A 17655-nucleotide genomic window follows, 5' to 3' on the forward strand; every position below is an offset into this window, starting at 1 on the left:
AGAATAATAAAAAAGAGAGGAAGAGATAATGTTACTAATAGTAAAATAATAAACAGAAAATAAAAAGAATACTGGAAGAGAAAAGGGGTAGAAAAAAGATTCTGAAAGGAAAGAATGGAAAGCAAAAATAAGAGTAGAGTAGGAAAAGAGTAGAAAAAGACAAGAAGACAGAAAGAAAAAAGTTATGCAAGGTCAAAAGGAGAGAAAGGTAAAGCAAAAGAATGGAGAAGAAAAAAAGAAAGAGTAAGAAAAGGAAGGAGGCCAGTAAAAGATATGAAAGAAACAAGAAAAAAGGGGAAAAAATCTTAATAATAATAATAATAATAATAATACCAAAGCAATAAAAAAGAAAAAAGAAGCCAGCCAAGTGAAGTTTGTCTAGGCAGATTATGTTGTCTGAGGCTGATTGTTTTGTCTGCTACTCTCAGGCCTCCTGGGAGGTATTTTTGTGTCAGCCAATGTCAGGAGCTGTCCAAATTTGGCTCCTGATTTCCTGTTATAGCTGTGGTCAGTCTGTGGCTCTCTGAGGTCCACCTCCACATGTCAGCTACTCCACCTGCCCCCTGAGGTTGCCTGGTCTTCCTCCAGTATCTTCCAAAGACAGTCTTTCAGTGGAGCCAGGCTAGCCTAGCTAGGGCCAGTGGGCCCTCTGCTTAGAGATTACACCGTCAGGCACTCTGAGGGGAAATTAGTCTCTACTTCAAAGCTGAACTCCTCAGTCTCTACCAGAGACTCCAACTCCGGTTCCCCCTAAGGTGGCCTGGTGCAGGTTCAGGCTGGGTACAGCCTGCCCCCTTTTCCACATGAGCAGTTGCAGCTGCCCTGGGCTTAGTGGGATTGATCAAAAGAGTCTCTAGTTGACAATGTTGCCAGCTCAGTCCACAGGAGGGGCTTAAGCATTTTCTCCTGGTCCCAGACAATAGCCTTTGAAGGTCTCACTCTTGGGATGTCCTGCTCTGAGCTGTTCTCCCGACCCCCCCCGCCCCACACACACACACGGAACTGCACCAGTGGGGCTATCTTGGGCTTCAGAGAGCTGATCCAAACCATCTCCTGTTGGGGGTTATGTTCCCAAGCCTGCAGGAGGAGGACATGTTGCTCTGTCTCTCCTTCCCAGGACTGACTGGCTGAACTTCCAGGGAGCTCTGATCAGCCTCCCCACAATGTAGTCACAAAGCCCAGCTCTTGCTCATCTATCTCCCCAATAGAAGCCTTCCCAGGGGATACCATCCAAATATCCCTGCTCTGTGAGGACCTGGCACCCTTGTGCCACAGGTCCAAGCAGAAGGGGTTACAAAGTCAGCCCCGCACAGGACTCAGATCTCTCTGCACAGCTGGTCTCAGTAAAGTGGGGGGGGGGGGGTGTCGAGAATCCCAGCTCTACTTGTGCCCCCAACGCTCCACAGCACAAGTCAAAAATCCCCAATCTGCCCTGCCACCAACTCCCCCTCCCCCACGCCACACAGTTTAGTCACTGTCCAGGGCTCTGCACAATGCCTTTCAGGAAAGCAGAGGGCCCATCAAAGTCACTGCTGGGTACAACCCTCAGGCCCCTTATTTCTGGAGCCAAACATTGCAGCGCAACCTTTCCTGCAGTCCGAGCCCAGGGTGACCCTCTCTGGCCCAGGCTGCTAACAATAGGTGTGCTCTCTCACTGCGAAGGGAAGGGTTAGCCCAATCTCCTAGGCAGACAGAGCTTCCCTGGTTCCCTCTGCCCGCTGCCATACGAGCTCTCTTTCCAGTCTCTGCTGCTCCAGGTTTGGGATCTCTGCGTGGAATTGTGAGCCCACACTCCCAAGGGGAGGGAGCTTTGCAGCCAATATCAGCCTCTCAGCTGAGCACCAGCTCCAGGGGGGCTTGCCCTTTCTGGGCGACTCCCCTTCTCTTACCATTCTCCACATTGTTTCGTCAGTGCTCCTCAGATACAATATGCCCAATCAGCTGCACTTCTCTTGTGTGTTTTTTTTTCTTCAAGCTGACTGCACAGTATTTTAGCTGTAAATCCAGCCGGTGGCCGTGATCAAGGGCACGCAGTCTTCTGTTAGGCCACAGCCATCTTGCCCCATTCTGGCAGCTTGCTTCTTCACAACCACCAAGTTGTACACTGTAACATAATCATGGGAGTGCCAGCTATCATCTTTGCCAGATTGGACTCATCAGAAGCAAGTCACAGGTCCCACTCCCACTCCAAACGAAGGGGGATCACATAGAGGTGCAACACCAGCAGGCAGAAATCATTGGGAGATGGCTTAAGGCAGTGGTTCTCAACCTGTGGGTCGCGACCCCTTTGGGGTCAAACGACCCTTTCACAGGGGTCGCCTAAGACCATTCGAAAACACATATATAATTACATATTGTTTTTGTGATTAGTCACTATGCTTTAATTATGTTCAATTTGTAACAATGAAAATACATCCTGCATATCAGATATTTACATTACGATTCATAACAGTAGCAACATTACAGTTATGAAGTAGCAATGAAAATAATTTTATGGTTGGGGGTCACCACAACATGAGGAACTGTATTAAAAGGTCGCGACATTAGGAAGGTTGAGAACCACTGGCTTAAGGTTTCTAAACCACGGTCATGGAATAGCTGTGCTCTGACTTGTGCTAATTGCCAAACCTTCTGCTTCACAGGCCAATATTCCCAACATAGATGCTCTGGTGAGTCCCCAGATACCTACAAGAATGTCCAGGGAACCCTCAAACAAAGGATTAAAACAAATAAATATACGAGCTAACTTTAAAAAGCTACATTCTATTAGCATTTTTGCTATGGAGAATTTCAAACATACACAAAAGTAAAACCTCATGATGAAACCTCATGAGTCTGTTACCCATACCTAACAGCCACCAACCCATGGCCAGTCTTGCCCCATGCATGCCCCATCTATTCTTTCCTCTTGAATTATTTGAATGATAGGGCTTCCTATCATTAGTTTCATTTATAAGTAGTTGTGAATATATATATATATATATATATATATATATATATATTAACTATTTTTAAAGCATTATCACTATACCATTATCTCGCCTGAAAAATTACCAGTAATGCTTTAATATCATCAAATATTCAGTGTTACAATTCTGTTATCTTCCATCATCATTTATATATAATTTGTTTGAACCCAAATCCAAATAATGTCTATACACTACAATATATTGATATGTCTTCTAAATTTCTTCTAATCTGCAGGTCCTCCTTCCATTTTTCTCTTTCTCTTTTTTTTCTTGAAGTTTATTTGTTGAAGAGGCAGGATTCCTTTCCTTTTCTTTTCTTTTCTTTTCTTTTCTTTTCTTTTGGTCCTGTAGAGTTTCCCAGTCTGGAAACTGCTGACACATTACAGTTGTAAACGTGAACTTATTGCAAAATCAACTGCACAAATACTGTTAAAAGATTTCCTAAATGGCCTTTTTCTCGGTAATTATACCATCTTTCTTTACTTTTCTTCCCTCCCTGCTTCCTGAATCCATTTATCTTGATCACCTCTGAATCAATAAGGAAAAGTTCTGCAAAATTGCCATCTGCTTTCCTCTGGGGTTTACAACTTAAAACAAATTTTCCTCAATTGAAATCAAATTGAATAAGAGCATTGAAACCAAGGATCCCTCATTAGGCAGTTTGTTATTTCAAAGCATTTTCTATTTACTGTGCCTTATTTAGAATACAGGATAATCCTGTGAAGGCAATTCTGTTTGTTCAAAATGGTATATAATTGGACATAATTGCAATTCCCTGTCTGACATAAAGCCTCAAGATTTTTTATTAGAGAAATTAAATTTATTAGAAATATTTTACCATCTGAATCTATTAATGTAACATTTCTTTTCATTTATGTTCCAAATTAATGAGTTTGTACCACATCAAGAAATAATCACAACTTTAAATCTAAGTCTTAAGGATCACTCAACCAAAGTTTGCATGGATTTCTTTTTTAAAATGTATTTTTATAGAATTAACATAATTCATGCTCATAGTTTAAAAAGTCCATAAGACTCTTAGGCTTATAACAAACACAAACCAGCAGTCCCTTTGCCTACATGCCCCACTCCGGAGCCTGGCTACCCGTAGGCAGTCTGCACTTGAAAACCAACTTTCCAAAATGTTATGGACCGCTCTCATTCACTGTCATTGCCTTCCTTATTTCCTCTGCCCTTGGGGTATTCTACCTTTTCCATTTTTTTCTCTGTAATTCTTGTGTTTGGGAGGAAGTGGAGGAGTGTGTGTGTGTGTGTGTGTGTGTGTGTGTGTGTGTGTGTGTTCAGTTTGCCATATTTAGCTTGTAGTTTGCCATATTTTCACTTTGTAGTTCTTTCGTTGTGAGTCCAGAATGGTGTAAAAGTTGGCACCCAAGCCCCATAACCCCAATAGAGCCCTCTTCTTTGAGGGGATATGTCTTTGGGATGACACAAAAGTGTCATCCTGCATTTGCTAGCCTGCATGGCCAGTCTCCTGGCTTCCAGAGGGCTGTGGTGAAGTGAGTCCCTCTTCCTCGTGGAATGGTACTTCTGAGGGCTCTGTATGCCATTGTCAGAGTGTCTGCTGTGGCCTCTTCACTCTTGTCCTTTCTCCTTAGGCAGAACCGTAGTGTTGGTCGCTTGCCTCCAACCCTGAGGCCCACCCCCACATGTAACTTTTGTATGCTGATTCTCTTCTCTTTGGGGCATGTGCATCCCCCTCCCACATCTCTCATGGATACCAAAGAGATTAGGGAGTGACCCTTGTGCAGTAGTATGCTGGTAAATGCTTAACAATTGGCCCTCCAGAGGGACATACTAGTAAGCCCCTGATTGGTAGCATTTGCTAATTTCTGTGGTATAAATATTCCTACCGAGACTGATTGCAGGCTGCCAGTGTGATTGGTATGAGCAGTATGAGCTACTCCTGCACAACACTGTCTCTGGGAACAGGACTCAGGGGTCTTCATTCAAGACTGCCAGACTCAAGGATGAAGTCATTTGTCCTTTTCATTGAGCTCCTCCGTTACTCCTGCCTCGACATTCCTCGACACTGGACTGACTCTGCCAACCCTGTGGTTATTCCTGGTCTGTCTGAATGTGCTGGCTCAGACTCCCAAGACTCCACTCTGGGTCAAGAGAAGTCCCCAGTGCTCTGTGTTTGTCTTTCCTGTTGCCTTAAAGTGTGTGTTCTGGGTCAGTCTTAATTTTGCTATGTTTCTACTCTGCTCTGATCTCTTCACAAGAACCTCTTTGTAAAATTAATTTCCTGCATTAATATGAAATTGATGGTACGTAGACCTTGTGTTTTTATCCAGGTAAACCTTCCTGCAGTGCCATACTGATGGGAGAATCAGGTAACTGGGATTTGCTATTCTGCAGTTCTGTTGATGATGCTTTCTTTCTCCCACAGTTGACAGACCCGTCAGAGTATATGCCGATGGGATATTTGACCTCTTCCACTCAGGCCACGCAAGGGCACTTATGCAAGCAAAAACACTGTTTCCCAACAGCTACTTATTAGTAGGAGGTAAGAAGTGCATTTTCTCTTTGTCTAGAAAACTCCTTTATAATGTGCTTCCTATACAGGACCCCTTTCAGAGTTTTATTAAAATTTCACATTGTTAATGCTTCCAATTTAGCCCATATTGACTCACAAGTTTGCTGTCTGAAATTTAAAATGATGTTTCAAAAACTGAAATGGGATTATAACATGTGGTTTATACATCACTAATCCCCAGAGAGAGAGACAGGGTAACTGCTTTATGTTTTCTTTCTTTTCCCCCCATTAATCCTCACCCGAGGATATTTTTCCGTTGATTTTTAGAGAGAGTGGAAGGGAGGGGGGAGACAGAGAGAGAAACATCGTGTAAGAGAGATGCATCGATTGGTTGCTCACCCCCACCCCCATCCTGCACACACCCCAACCATGGCTGGGGATTGAGCCTGCAACCGATATAACTGCCCTTGACCAGAATCGAGCCCGGGACCCTTCAGTCCGCAGGCTGACACTCTATCCACTGAGCCAAACCAGCTAGGGCTGCTTCCTGTTTTCCATGAATGCTTTTCTTCTTGTGTTTGAGACTTGATCCAATTTATGTTTCTAAAATTTTCGAGAAGGTTAGGAGAAAAGCAATATTATTTGGATATCAAATCTTGGAGAGCTGAAAGGGGTTCAGAATGATTAAGGTTAAACAAGATCATTATCTATTTCCTTTGTGTGACCCAAAGCGCTGAGAATGATGTATTAACATTAGTGGCCTATATTCAATTCGTTGAATTTATAAACAGTGTGTTAAAGAAATAGTTAACTATTTATTGAGATCCTACTATGTGCCAGGCATTCTTCTATTTTCTCTCCTTTCTTAACATATCAATTATACTTCTTTTTTCATTTTTTTAGTGGTTGACTTAGAATTTGCAATATACATTCTAACTAAGCCAAGTCCACTTTCAAATAACACTATACCAGAAGTGCAAGTTCCTTATAATAATAAAATATTTCTAATTCCTCCTTCCTATCCCTTGAATTATTGCTGTTATTCATTTCACTTATATATAAGCATATATATGTCATACATGATTGACTACACTCTTGCTGTTATTATTCAGAACAAAGTGTTACCTGTTAGATGAATTAATAATAAGACAAATAAAAGTTAACTTATTCATTCTCTAATGTTCTTCTTTTCTTTATGTAGATTCAAATTTCTAACCTATCATTTTCCTTCTCTCTGAAGAACTTTTTTTCCCCTCTGAAGACCTTTTTAAAACACTTATTGCAAAGCAGGTCTACTGGAAACAAATTTCCTTAATTTGTGTTTGTCTGAGGAAGTCTTTATTTCTCCTTTCCTTTTAAAGGATAATTTTGCAGGGTACAGAATTCTAGGTGGGTAGGTAGGTTGTTTTCTCTCAACCCTGTAAATATTTCTCCATTCTCTTCTTGCTTGCATTGTTTCTGGGGAGAAGTCCAATATAATTTTTAACCTTGCACTTCTAATTGGTAAGGTGTTTTTCCCCCCTTCTGGTGTCTTTTGAAATGTTTTCTTTGACATTTAACCTGTTTGGTGTCAAATGAGATGAGCGGATCTCATTATTTGTGGATGAATTTATTATTGCTAGAATGAGACATAGTTTAACATTGGTTTTATTCCTATACTAGAGGGCCAATACATGACATTTGTGCACTTGGGGGGGGGGTCCCCTCAGCCCAGCCTGCACCCTTTCACAGTCTGTGAGCCCTTGGAGGATGTCCGACTGATGGCTTAGGCCCACTCCCCGCCTAAGCCGCAGTCAGACATCTTAGCACTGCCACTGAGGCAGGAGAGAGGCCCCTCCCCACCGCCGCTGTGTTCACCAACCCTGAGCCTGACTTCTGGCTGAGCGGTGCTCCCCCTGTGGGAGCACACTGACCACCAGAGGGCAGCTCCTGCATTGAGCGTCTGCCTCCTGATGGTCAGTGCACGTCATAGAGACCAGTCGTTCTGCCATTCGGTCAATTTGTATATTACCCTTTTATTATATAGGATTTCTTGTTATAGATGTAAGTGCTGAAGTATTTTGTTCACACAAATATTTAGATGGGAATGAAAGAAGTTTGTTACGACGATGCCACTCAATTATTGAATTCATGAGTTATTTTCCAAATGTCACAAAAATAATTTATTTCTATTGTCATAAAAAATAATTGTCTATCCAGTGACAGTTTATTGAGATCTCCTTTCAAATTTCTTGGAAGCTATGGATATGAAATGACCTGACCTACAAAAAGATTTATTACCAAGCTATTAGAATTATTTGCTTTCTCCCTTTCTGGGAAGTATAAGAAAAAGGCTTTACCAAGACTTATCACATGACTCTTAATTATAACCCTTACTCTTTTACTTGAAAGCAATTTACTCACCCCATGGAGCTTATGCCCTGCTGAGGAATACAGCCAGAGGTTCTTTCAATGCCTGAGCTTAACAGGCAGCCGACAGTTGGAGGTGGATCTTGGGGTGCTTTGGGGTGCCCTGGGCCCTGTGCTGGTAAAAGCTAGCCGTAGTGTGCAGCTTGGTCCTTCCTCCATGCACCCAGGCCAAGCAGAGGCAGCCACAAACTGTGGATCACTTGTAGTTCCAAACAGGTTGCCAAGGACCAGTCACAGGCAGTGTCTTGCATTGGCCTGCACCAGAGTCCCTCCCAAGAGGCCCCAGAAACCAACACACGCAGTGGCCAGCTTCAGATAACATCAGAGCAGGATCCAATAAGCTCTGCACACAGTATATCCAAAGGGAGATCTTGACAGGCACCAGACCCTGCTGAGACGAATTCCACTGAGTGTAGTCAGTAGCGACACAGCAGCTTGCACACTGTGGTCAGGGTTGAGCCTCACAGCCAGCCAGCCTGAGGGTCGATCCCACACATGAACGGGCCAATAGAAATCAAGACTCAGTTACAACAGGAGGGCCCACCTAACCCACACAAGGGACATTCCCGGAGCACCCAGCTAGGGGATCAAAGGGCCTGCACCACTCAGTCCCACTGGACACCTACCACATAAGGCCACCCTGCCAACACTGGGAAACGTAGCAGATCTACCTAGTACATAGAAACAGGCACAAAATGGTTTTATGCAAGCTTATCTTGCTGGTATTATTTTAGCGAATCAAAACTGTCCAGTTGTAAAGCTGTTTTCTCCATTTGAATTTAAAACCAGTCATTTAAAAACAAGTCAAGAAATTAACATTTATATTGGAGAGCTTGTTGGTTTGTTTTAATTGTTTAAGGATTTGAGTCACCAAATCCCCATTTCTGCCTCACAGGAGGGGAATAAGAGACAATAATAAACCCAGTGCTACTCGGACTATAGCAGACACAAACATTGCCCCATAAATGTGGGTTTGTGCTCTATGGTATTTTAATTGAAATGAAATATTCCTCGGAGACCGCATTTTGCCTGACTGGTAGGAAATTCAGTCTGGTCCTTGTTGGGCTCTCTTCAGCTCCCCAGAGTCAAACAAAATTTCAAAATATTTACAGAAACAAGAGAGGGGCTTCTAGTCTTCAGCCCAGCACTATTTTTGCACTGCCCGTATCATCCAAGCCCACAAAATGATTAGAAGGGACCAGGTCCACTGTACAAGGTGAGGCACCTGTGGTCGGTGCCCAGGCAGAACCCAGTGCTCAGGGCAGCATGGCCCTCATTCCCAGAGGCCCTGCTGCTAGCACCTGCTGCTTTGGGCTCCACAGACCTTTGGAGGAATTCCTCCTCATTTGGAGGAATCTTCTCTCTGTGTCTTCTTCCTTACAGAAACCCACCAAGGATCTCTGGCTGTAGGGAAACAGTAGCCAGAAGGGCATGCTATCTGCCAGCAACATGAACTTCACAACTTTTGTGTGTGTGTGTGTGGGGGGGGGGGGGCTGTTACATGAAGCTGGAGACCTGCTTGGAGTGGGAACAGGGCAAAGACAGAGCCCAAAACACAAATGAATATTGCCATCAGTGGTCCTATATTTCTACTACTATTAATAAATGACAGCCCGGCCGGTGTGGCTCGACGGTTGAGCGGCAACCTATGGGCCAGGAGGTCACGGTTTGATTCCCCGTCAAGGGCACATGCCCAGGTTGTGGGCTCGATCCCCAGTGTGGGGTGTGCAGGAGGCAGCCGATCAATGGTTCTCTCTCATCATTGATGTTTCTATCTCTCTCTCCCTCTCCTTTCTTCTCTGAAATCAATACAAATATATTTAAAAATAAATAAAGAAATGGCAAACGTTACTGAGCTCATACAGATGATCAAATTTAATTCTCAAAACTTTGCCATGTTTTAAAGACAGACAACTGAGGCTTAAAGAGTTTGAATAACTTTACCAGGGACAACAGAGCCAGCATTAGAACCCAAACCAAATCCAAAGTCCAACCCCTATGTTATATTTTTTTTTCTCCTGAGAGGTACTGGTAATATATTTTTTTAAATTTAAAACTTTTTTTCAAAAAAAATATATTTTTCAATTATACTTCAATTAGTGATTAGACATTAACATATCTTATGAAGTGATCACCCAATAAGTTTAGGGGTACTGGTAATATTTTGAGTACAGTGAGCTCTCAGATAGGCTCAGTGCATTCATCCATGGAACACCATGGCTCCGAGTTCTCCATCTGGTTGTCAGAGTGCATTTGCCAAGACTCAAGAACAACAGTGCTGCTCTGGGTGTAATTAATGTTTAGACAATAACTGATCAGCGTGTTCAGCTGCTTCTTGAGGTCACTTGTGGGGTATGAAAATAGGACCCTGTATTGGCATAAACAGGATGTTTGTTTTCTCTATGCTTGGTCAGGAGGCCATTACCTCGGCCACCTAGAAGTTATACCAAATTACTCAGGTGCAGGTTCAAAAGGGGGGTGGGATATAACCCAGCCTCATTTTATGTTCTTTTTTGCTGTTGTTATTAATACTTACCCGAGGATATTTTTGCATTGATATTTAGAGAATAGAAGAGGGGGGGGAAGACAAAGAGAGAAACATCTATATGAGAGAGACACATCGATTGGTTGCCTCCAGCAGGGTTGGGGATGGAGCCTGCAATTGAGGTAGGTGCCCTTGATGGGAATCGAACCCTAGGACGCTTCAGTCCGCAGGCCAATGCTTTATGCACTGAGCCAAACTGGCTAGGGCTAGTTTTGTATTCTTTAAAATAGAAAATTGATGGATCTGAAATCCATTTCTGCTCAATATGATTCCTGAGGTAGTAGTTTAGTCAAGTCCTAAAAGAACATTTAAAGTCTTAGATCAATTTTTAAATTGTATAGCTTGGCTCATAAATGATTCCTATTTAGGGAATCAAAAGCTAACACAGTCAGTGAATCAATACACATAACATAGTCATTATGGCCCTACTCCTTGTCCCCCGCCCCACCCCGCGACAGCTAGGCGTGATGGGTGATTAAAAAACAGGCTGGGCTCTTTACTCAAGATGTTCATAATATACTTCAGGGACTTTCAAATGTTTTATGCATCAGAATTTTCCCTGAAACTTGTGAAAAATGGAGCTGCCTGGACCCCACTCCAGACCCACTGTCTTAGTTCGTTCAGGCTGCTACAACAAGATACCACAGACTGGGTAGCTTAACAACAACGGAAGTTTATTTCTCACAGTCCTGGAGTCTGGGGAGCCTAAGATCAAGGTGCTGACATGGTCTCCTTCTGGTGAGGGGCCTCTTCCTGATTCATAGATGGCACCTTCTTGTTTTCTTACATGGTAGAAGGTTCTAAGGAGCTCTCTGGAGCCTCTTTTATAAGACACTAATCCACCCTCATAACCTTTGTACCCCTGAAGGGTCCACCTCCCATATCATTACCTTTGGGAGTAATTCGGAGAGGACACAGTCAGACCATAGCACCCCCTGAGTCAAAATCATGGGATGTGGGGCCCACTCATCTTTATATTTAACAATGTCTTTATATAGTTCTGATAGTAATCAAGGTTTTCAAGTCAGCCATGTGGCCGATGGTGTTACAGTAATATAAACCACCACTATACTGTTTTCTCTATTGTGTTCTATATATGTCTATGCAGCATCTAAGGAAATATGTATAGGAGATATATAGGCATACACATGTGTATCTAGAGATCCACTGGCCTCTTACTTGCATATATGGTGTTGAAATGTGCCTGCAGATATACATCTATTATTTTAAATCATAGTAAACATTTATTGAGCATCCTATATAATAAAACCCTAATATGCAAATCGACCAAATGGTGGCATGACTGGTCACTATGACACACACTGACCACCAGGGGGCAGACGCTCAATGCAGGAGCTGCCCCTTGGTGGTCAATGCACTCCCACAGGGGGAGCACGGCTCAGCCAGAAGCTGGGCTCACAGCTGGCAAGCACTGCGGCGATGGTGGGAGCCTCTCCTGCCTCTGCTGCAGGCGGGTGGTAAGGAGCGAGGGGTCCTGGATTGTGAGAGCCCTGGACTGCAAGAGGGATGTCTCACTGCCTGGGAATTGGGTCTAAGCCAGGAGGCGGACATCCCCAGAGGGTTCCCGGACTGTGAGAGGGTGCAGGCTGGGCTGAGGGACGCCCCCCCCCCCCCGCCTCCAGTGCACGAATCTTGTGCACCAGACCTCTAATCTATATATATCAGGCACTGTTAATTCATTCAACAAATATTTGTTATAAGCCTACTATGGGTCATCAGAAAATAAAAGAGACAAAAAAGTCCCTGTTTCCAGGGCGCTTATATTTTAGTAGAAGAACACCAACCATAAACAAAATTAAATAAGACAATTATATGATGACAAGCTCTATGGCAAGAAGTAAACTGGGGAGGGGATTGGGACTGCCCGTGGCAGTGGTGGGGTCACAGTTTAGAATAGGATGGTCGGGGAAGACTTGAGGGAGGACAGGGAAGGAGCCCTATGGATAATTGTAACAGAGCTGTCCAGATTTGGGGAACAGAAAATGTGAAGCCCTGACCTAAAGAGTATTCCAGTGGCTTCAGGAAACAGCAAGGAAGTCAGGGGCTGGGATGAAATAAAAGATGCAGTCAAAGAGGCAGGGAGTGGGTGGAGCTGTGGCTCTTGTAGGAGGAGCCTGTAGGCCACTGGAGGAGTTTAGCTTTTACTCTGGGGGAAATGGGGAGAGTTCTGAGCCTGGAAATGAATGACAGAGTTTAACGAATTTTAACAGGATCATTGTGGCTGATGAGAACAGGAGGTGTGCAAGAGACCAGTTAGGAGGCCACTGCAGGAACCTATAGGAGAGGTGGGGAATGGGCCGGGAAGGGAGCAGTGAAGGTGGTAAGAACAACATGACTTCTAGCCCCACTGTGAAGGCACAGCCAGCAGTTTTGCTGAGGGTTTGGATGTGGAGTGTATGAGGGCTGCAACAGGAGCTTTTCCAAGGATCCCAGGCATGGCCATAAGCTGTACCAGCTCTGTCGCCAGATTTGGTCCTGAATATGGATCATAATTTGGTTCCAAGAAAGTGATTGCATTTTTTTAAATCCTCACTCAAGAATATGTTTTATCAATTTTAGAGAGAGGACAGGAGAGAGAGAGATTGAGAACATTGATTGCTTGCCTCCTGTACCCACCCAGACCAGGGATCAAACCTGCAACCTAGGTATGTGCCCTGCCCAGAAATCAAACGTGCACCCTTTTGGTGTATGGGACAATGCTCCAACCAACGGAGCCTCCCATCCAGGGCTAACATTTTTGTTTTTAAAACATGTCACATACACTGAAAATTTGTAAATTTATTGTGTGTTCATATTACCTGAAGGGGAAAAAAAAACTCATCTTAAGAAGCAGTTGGGGTAATCTGACCACTGCAGCAGGGACTGTACCCACAATGACATTTTTCCCTGACATGTAGTAAAGCCCCGGAAAGCTGCCTTTGCCAACAAAAAAAGATATTCTGCATAGGATAACGAATAGTATTTATTGTGCTGTTTGTTTTGAAGCACTTTTATGTAAATCCCCAACAACTCCATTCTAAGGCCAATAGTGGAGGTTATTACTATTCCCATTTGAGGGTTCGAAAGGAACCCGAGATCTCGAGAGGATAAAGATGTGGGAAGGATGAACTCTGTTAGAGCAGACTTGGTATTTCATGACTTCCTCCTCTTGATTGTGTGGCTGGATGTGTCAGGACTGGTCCTCAATCCAGAAAACAGAAGTATGCTGTGCACGTAGGCACGTGTACACGCACGTGAGTCACACTTGGGTTACTATGTACAGTGATCTAATAAAGGAATTGGAACTGATTATTCAAACCTTCTATACTTCAGGCCTCTTGATGCCTCTCCTCTCTCTCCCTTCTCTGTCTCTCCATTTGATCATTTTATTTCTAAATAGTAATTTTCACTGAAGGATGGGCTAGGGAAATAAAAAGCAAATGAAAGTCACATTAGTAGTGTGGAGAATAATTTTAATAAAAGCCACCACGGAGAATGCAGTTGTAATTAGCACTGAAATGAAATTCTGATTGCTGCTGCATTGCAGCTTGCTTCCCTTTCCTGAGCCTTTGTTCCGTAGAAAACAGAGTTCGATTATGCAAAGCACCTAGCGAGACTGAGCTCCTTTTGTCTTGCTAAAGAAGCCATATAGGTACTGCTTCGGTTACCTGGGCCAGCTAACAGCATTTAATGCACTTGCCTGTTTCAGTTTGCAGTGACGACCTTACCCACAAATTCAAAGGTTTTACCGTCATGAATGAAGCAGAGCGATACGAGGCTCTCAGACACTGTCGCTATGTGGACGAAGTCATCAGAGATGCTCCATGGACACTCACACCAGAGTTTTTGGAAAAACACAAGGTACTTACTCTCCCCTGTTCTCTAAGTAGCAGAATTAAGGCACCTGGCTCTGCAGCCAATGCCCAGAAAGCCCAAACACTCTACCAATTCCTAAAAGAGGGGACTTCAGGAACTGCCATTTGGTGTCACTTGATGGAGCCCCTCTCTCCTGCCCTATCCTGGGGACTGATAGCCTCTCACTTCTTCAGTGTGGGCTCTGGAGTTAGGCCCCCAACAGGTCCAACTCCAGCCTCTATGCCTTCCTAACCTTGAGCAAAATATTGAACTCACCTAAACTGTAAAATGGGATGATATTAGTGCTTTCCTCCTGGGGCTGTTTTGAGGATCTAATGAGCTCATCTAAGTGAAACCCTTGGAACAGTGGCTGGCTCATAGCAAGAGCTCCAAAAATGTCATTATCGTCACCATCACCACTGTCATTATTTGTGCTTATAGATTCACAGGCAGCATTTTTCATGGAACAAATGAACACACATCTTATCCAGAAGGGCAGGGGTCAGCCGTTAGGGAAAGAACTTTATATCTATGATTTTGTGACCCTGAGACTCCTACTGATCCAAGATTTGTATTAGTTGAAAACATGAAAAATTCGTTTGATTTGCATCAAATTATGTGCTTTGTATCTCCCTACCAGACCCACATTAGGAGCTATTCTTTCCTTTTATAAGCAGCACAAAAAAATAAGATTAAGCAGTTCTAAGAGTTTTCTTGTCTATTTTTAAATTCACCATGCAGAAGAGAATAGAGAACACTGATAAATGTGCATCGGTAATAGCAGAGGAGACAATGTCCCAGCAAGAATAAAAAGAAAATGGAAGAACTACAATATAATTTACTTCCAGCAATCACTAACACATTTTTATTAAGCATCTATTGTATATTCAACTTGTGCTAGGCATTATGGAAGTACTCATGATGGTGATGATGGCTGCCACTTTCTGAGTATTTACTATGTGCCCAGCCCTGTGCTAAGTCCTTCGCTCTTACACAAATTGTACTCAATTTCATGGCTACCCTGAGAAGTTGTTGTTGTTGTTATTGTTATTATTATATATCGGACAGGAGGAGGAACTAAGTTTGAGTACTAAGAATAATAATAACTAACATTGAGTACTGTGTGCCAGTTATTATTTTTAAACACTTAAACAAGAGGGGTGCTACTGGCATCTAGTGGATAAATGGTAGGGTGCTACTAAGCATCCTACAGTGCACAGGACAGACACCCCACCAAAAAGAATGATTAGGTCAAAATGTCACTGGTACCGAGTTTGAGAAATCCTGATTTAATCTTTACCACCAATTTATAAGTTAGGTAGCTAGTAAGTGGTGGGGCAAGAATCACATCCATGCAAATTAAACTGCTATTCCAAACTACCTCTCAAGGTGGAGTGTAGGTGTGTTATAAAGGGCTTTGAAAGGTAGGTAAGGAGGTTTTACTTGATGTAGGCGGAAACAGAACTAGTGAAGTCAGCAGGCACAAGGATGACACAGAGAAAATTCTGTTTAAGGAAGATCCCCCAGGTGACAGAGGAATGACTTGGACAGGAGCCTGTAGTGAGGAAGGTCAGGTACAAATTGATATCAATAATCAGGTGACCCGACCCTGGATTAGTGTAGTAGCAACAGAGAGGAAGTGAGGCAGGCCACTTCCAAGGTGTTTGGGGCCTAGGTGAACTGGAAAAATGGAGGTGCCCTTAGAAGGGGGCACCAATTTTCAGGATGAATGAAATTCCAGGTAGATGGATTTTAAAGAGACAGTGAGGGGTAGTAAAAGAGAAAAGGGTGACTTTGGGCAAATCTAATAAGTTTTCCAGATTCAGCAGCCTTATGTCCCAACTGAAATAATAATATGCACCCTACTTACCTCACAAGTTGGTTATGAAAAATCAAATGAGAAAAGAGATAAAATTCATTCATCAGACTAAATTCATTTCCATAATACCGTATAAGATGGCACTTAAGTGTGAGTGCCTATTGCCATCAATGGGACAGGAAATGGAGACTTGGGTTCCTCATCATAGCAGCGGTGACTCAAGTGTGAAGAATGAATGAATTCTCTAAAAGACAAAGTTTAGAGGCAGAAAAACAAGAGGCCAAGAAAACCTACTGTCAGCGGTAGGAGAAAGGGGAATCAGCAAAGGAGAGAAACCAATCTAGTTCCCATTCTCTCACAGACATGGAGATGGTTGGAAATACCTTTCAGTCCAGGATTCCAAGCCACATTATAAACTGCTTATTTCAACTGCTTTATTCCAGCTGCTTTATTTCAAAAAGGCATTTTCAAATTGCAGATATGCACATCCACCCCAGTGGTGACATCACTCTTCTCTCTCTAACAGATTGACTTTGTGGCCCATGATGACATTCCGTACTCATCTGCTGGCTCAGATGATGTTTACAAGCACATAAAGGAAGCAGGTGAGGAGTTTTGGGCTCCCCTGTCTACTGTGGCACAATAATCAGGTTTAGTGCGGCATCTGCCCTACGTCTCCAGTATAGACATACCAGTTGGAATTTCAGAGGTCTCCCAAGTAGCCTTTTCAAGCCTCTGTTCACATGTGCTAAATGGTGCAGACCCCAATTAGATATTTATATAGGGATTAACCTGAGCCCCAAAGTACTCAACTTCCGGTTTAAGGCTTCATCAGACCAAACTCACAGGACCCTGTGGTTTAAAAGGCAATCATTTTCCTCATTCACAATGAAGTCCTCACAATGAAATTATTTTACACTCCCAAGAAAGTTCCTTCCAGAAGACGACAGATAACTGGCTAATTAACAATCTGGACTCATTGTCTGCCAAGTCCAGTCCTGCCGTATATCATCTTGTCACATGACAATAATATCCTCAGAGTACCACATGCAGAGGACAGAAAGCATGGATAAGTTTTTGTAGATTCCAGTAAAATATAGGATGTCTCAAAGAAGTTGTATACACACACTTTGAATAATTATAAAAGCATTAGGTAAGAATGGGAGGTCTGATGTTTTCAAATCCTGATCTTGTTTGTAAGGAGTTCTAAGAAAGGAAGCCCCATACACGTCGGACTTGCAAGGGTGCTGTGGAACATGTCTGGGAGGGGGAGGAACTGACTGGGGCATCAGTTACATCAGTTTAAGTCTTTGTAAGATCTGAGTTGTGAGCCAGCTGCTCCTTTTCTAACACTGCTCTGAAGGACCCAATAGAGACCCGTGCTTGTCGACTGGGAATGTGCCTACAGATCCCTTCAGGGTCCTTTCAAAGTGCAGGTTTGGATTCAGTGGGCCTGGTGGGACCCAAGATCCCCATTTCCAATAAGCCCCCAGGTTGTTAGAAGCTGCAGGTCTATAGATCTCCCCTAGAGTAGCGAGAATCCAGACCAGGGATTCTGGTT

General features: G+C 43.3%; 1 protein-coding gene across 8 annotated transcripts in view; it reads left to right on the forward strand.

Moving 5' to 3' along the window:
- Nucleotides 1-17655, forward strand: part of PCYT1B (phosphate cytidylyltransferase 1, choline, beta) — an 88090-nt gene that overhangs the window by 43658 nt on the left and 26777 nt on the right. For all 8 annotated transcript variants that reach the window (XM_036305714.1, XM_036305711.1, XM_036305715.1 and 5 more), the window contains 3 exons: nt 5380-5496; nt 14130-14281; nt 16621-16699. In XM_036305714.1, the coding sequence (XP_036161607.1) occupies nt 5380-5496; nt 14130-14281; nt 16621-16699 (348 nt within the window). The remainder of the gene's footprint in view (nt 1-5379; nt 5497-14129; nt 14282-16620; nt 16700-17655) is intronic.

The sequence above is a fragment of the Myotis myotis genome, unplaced genomic scaffold (assembly GCF_014108235.1).
Source record: "Myotis myotis isolate mMyoMyo1 unplaced genomic scaffold, mMyoMyo1.p scaffold_m19_p_4, whole genome shotgun sequence".
NCBI lineage: Eukaryota > Metazoa > Chordata > Mammalia > Chiroptera > Vespertilionidae > Myotis > Myotis myotis.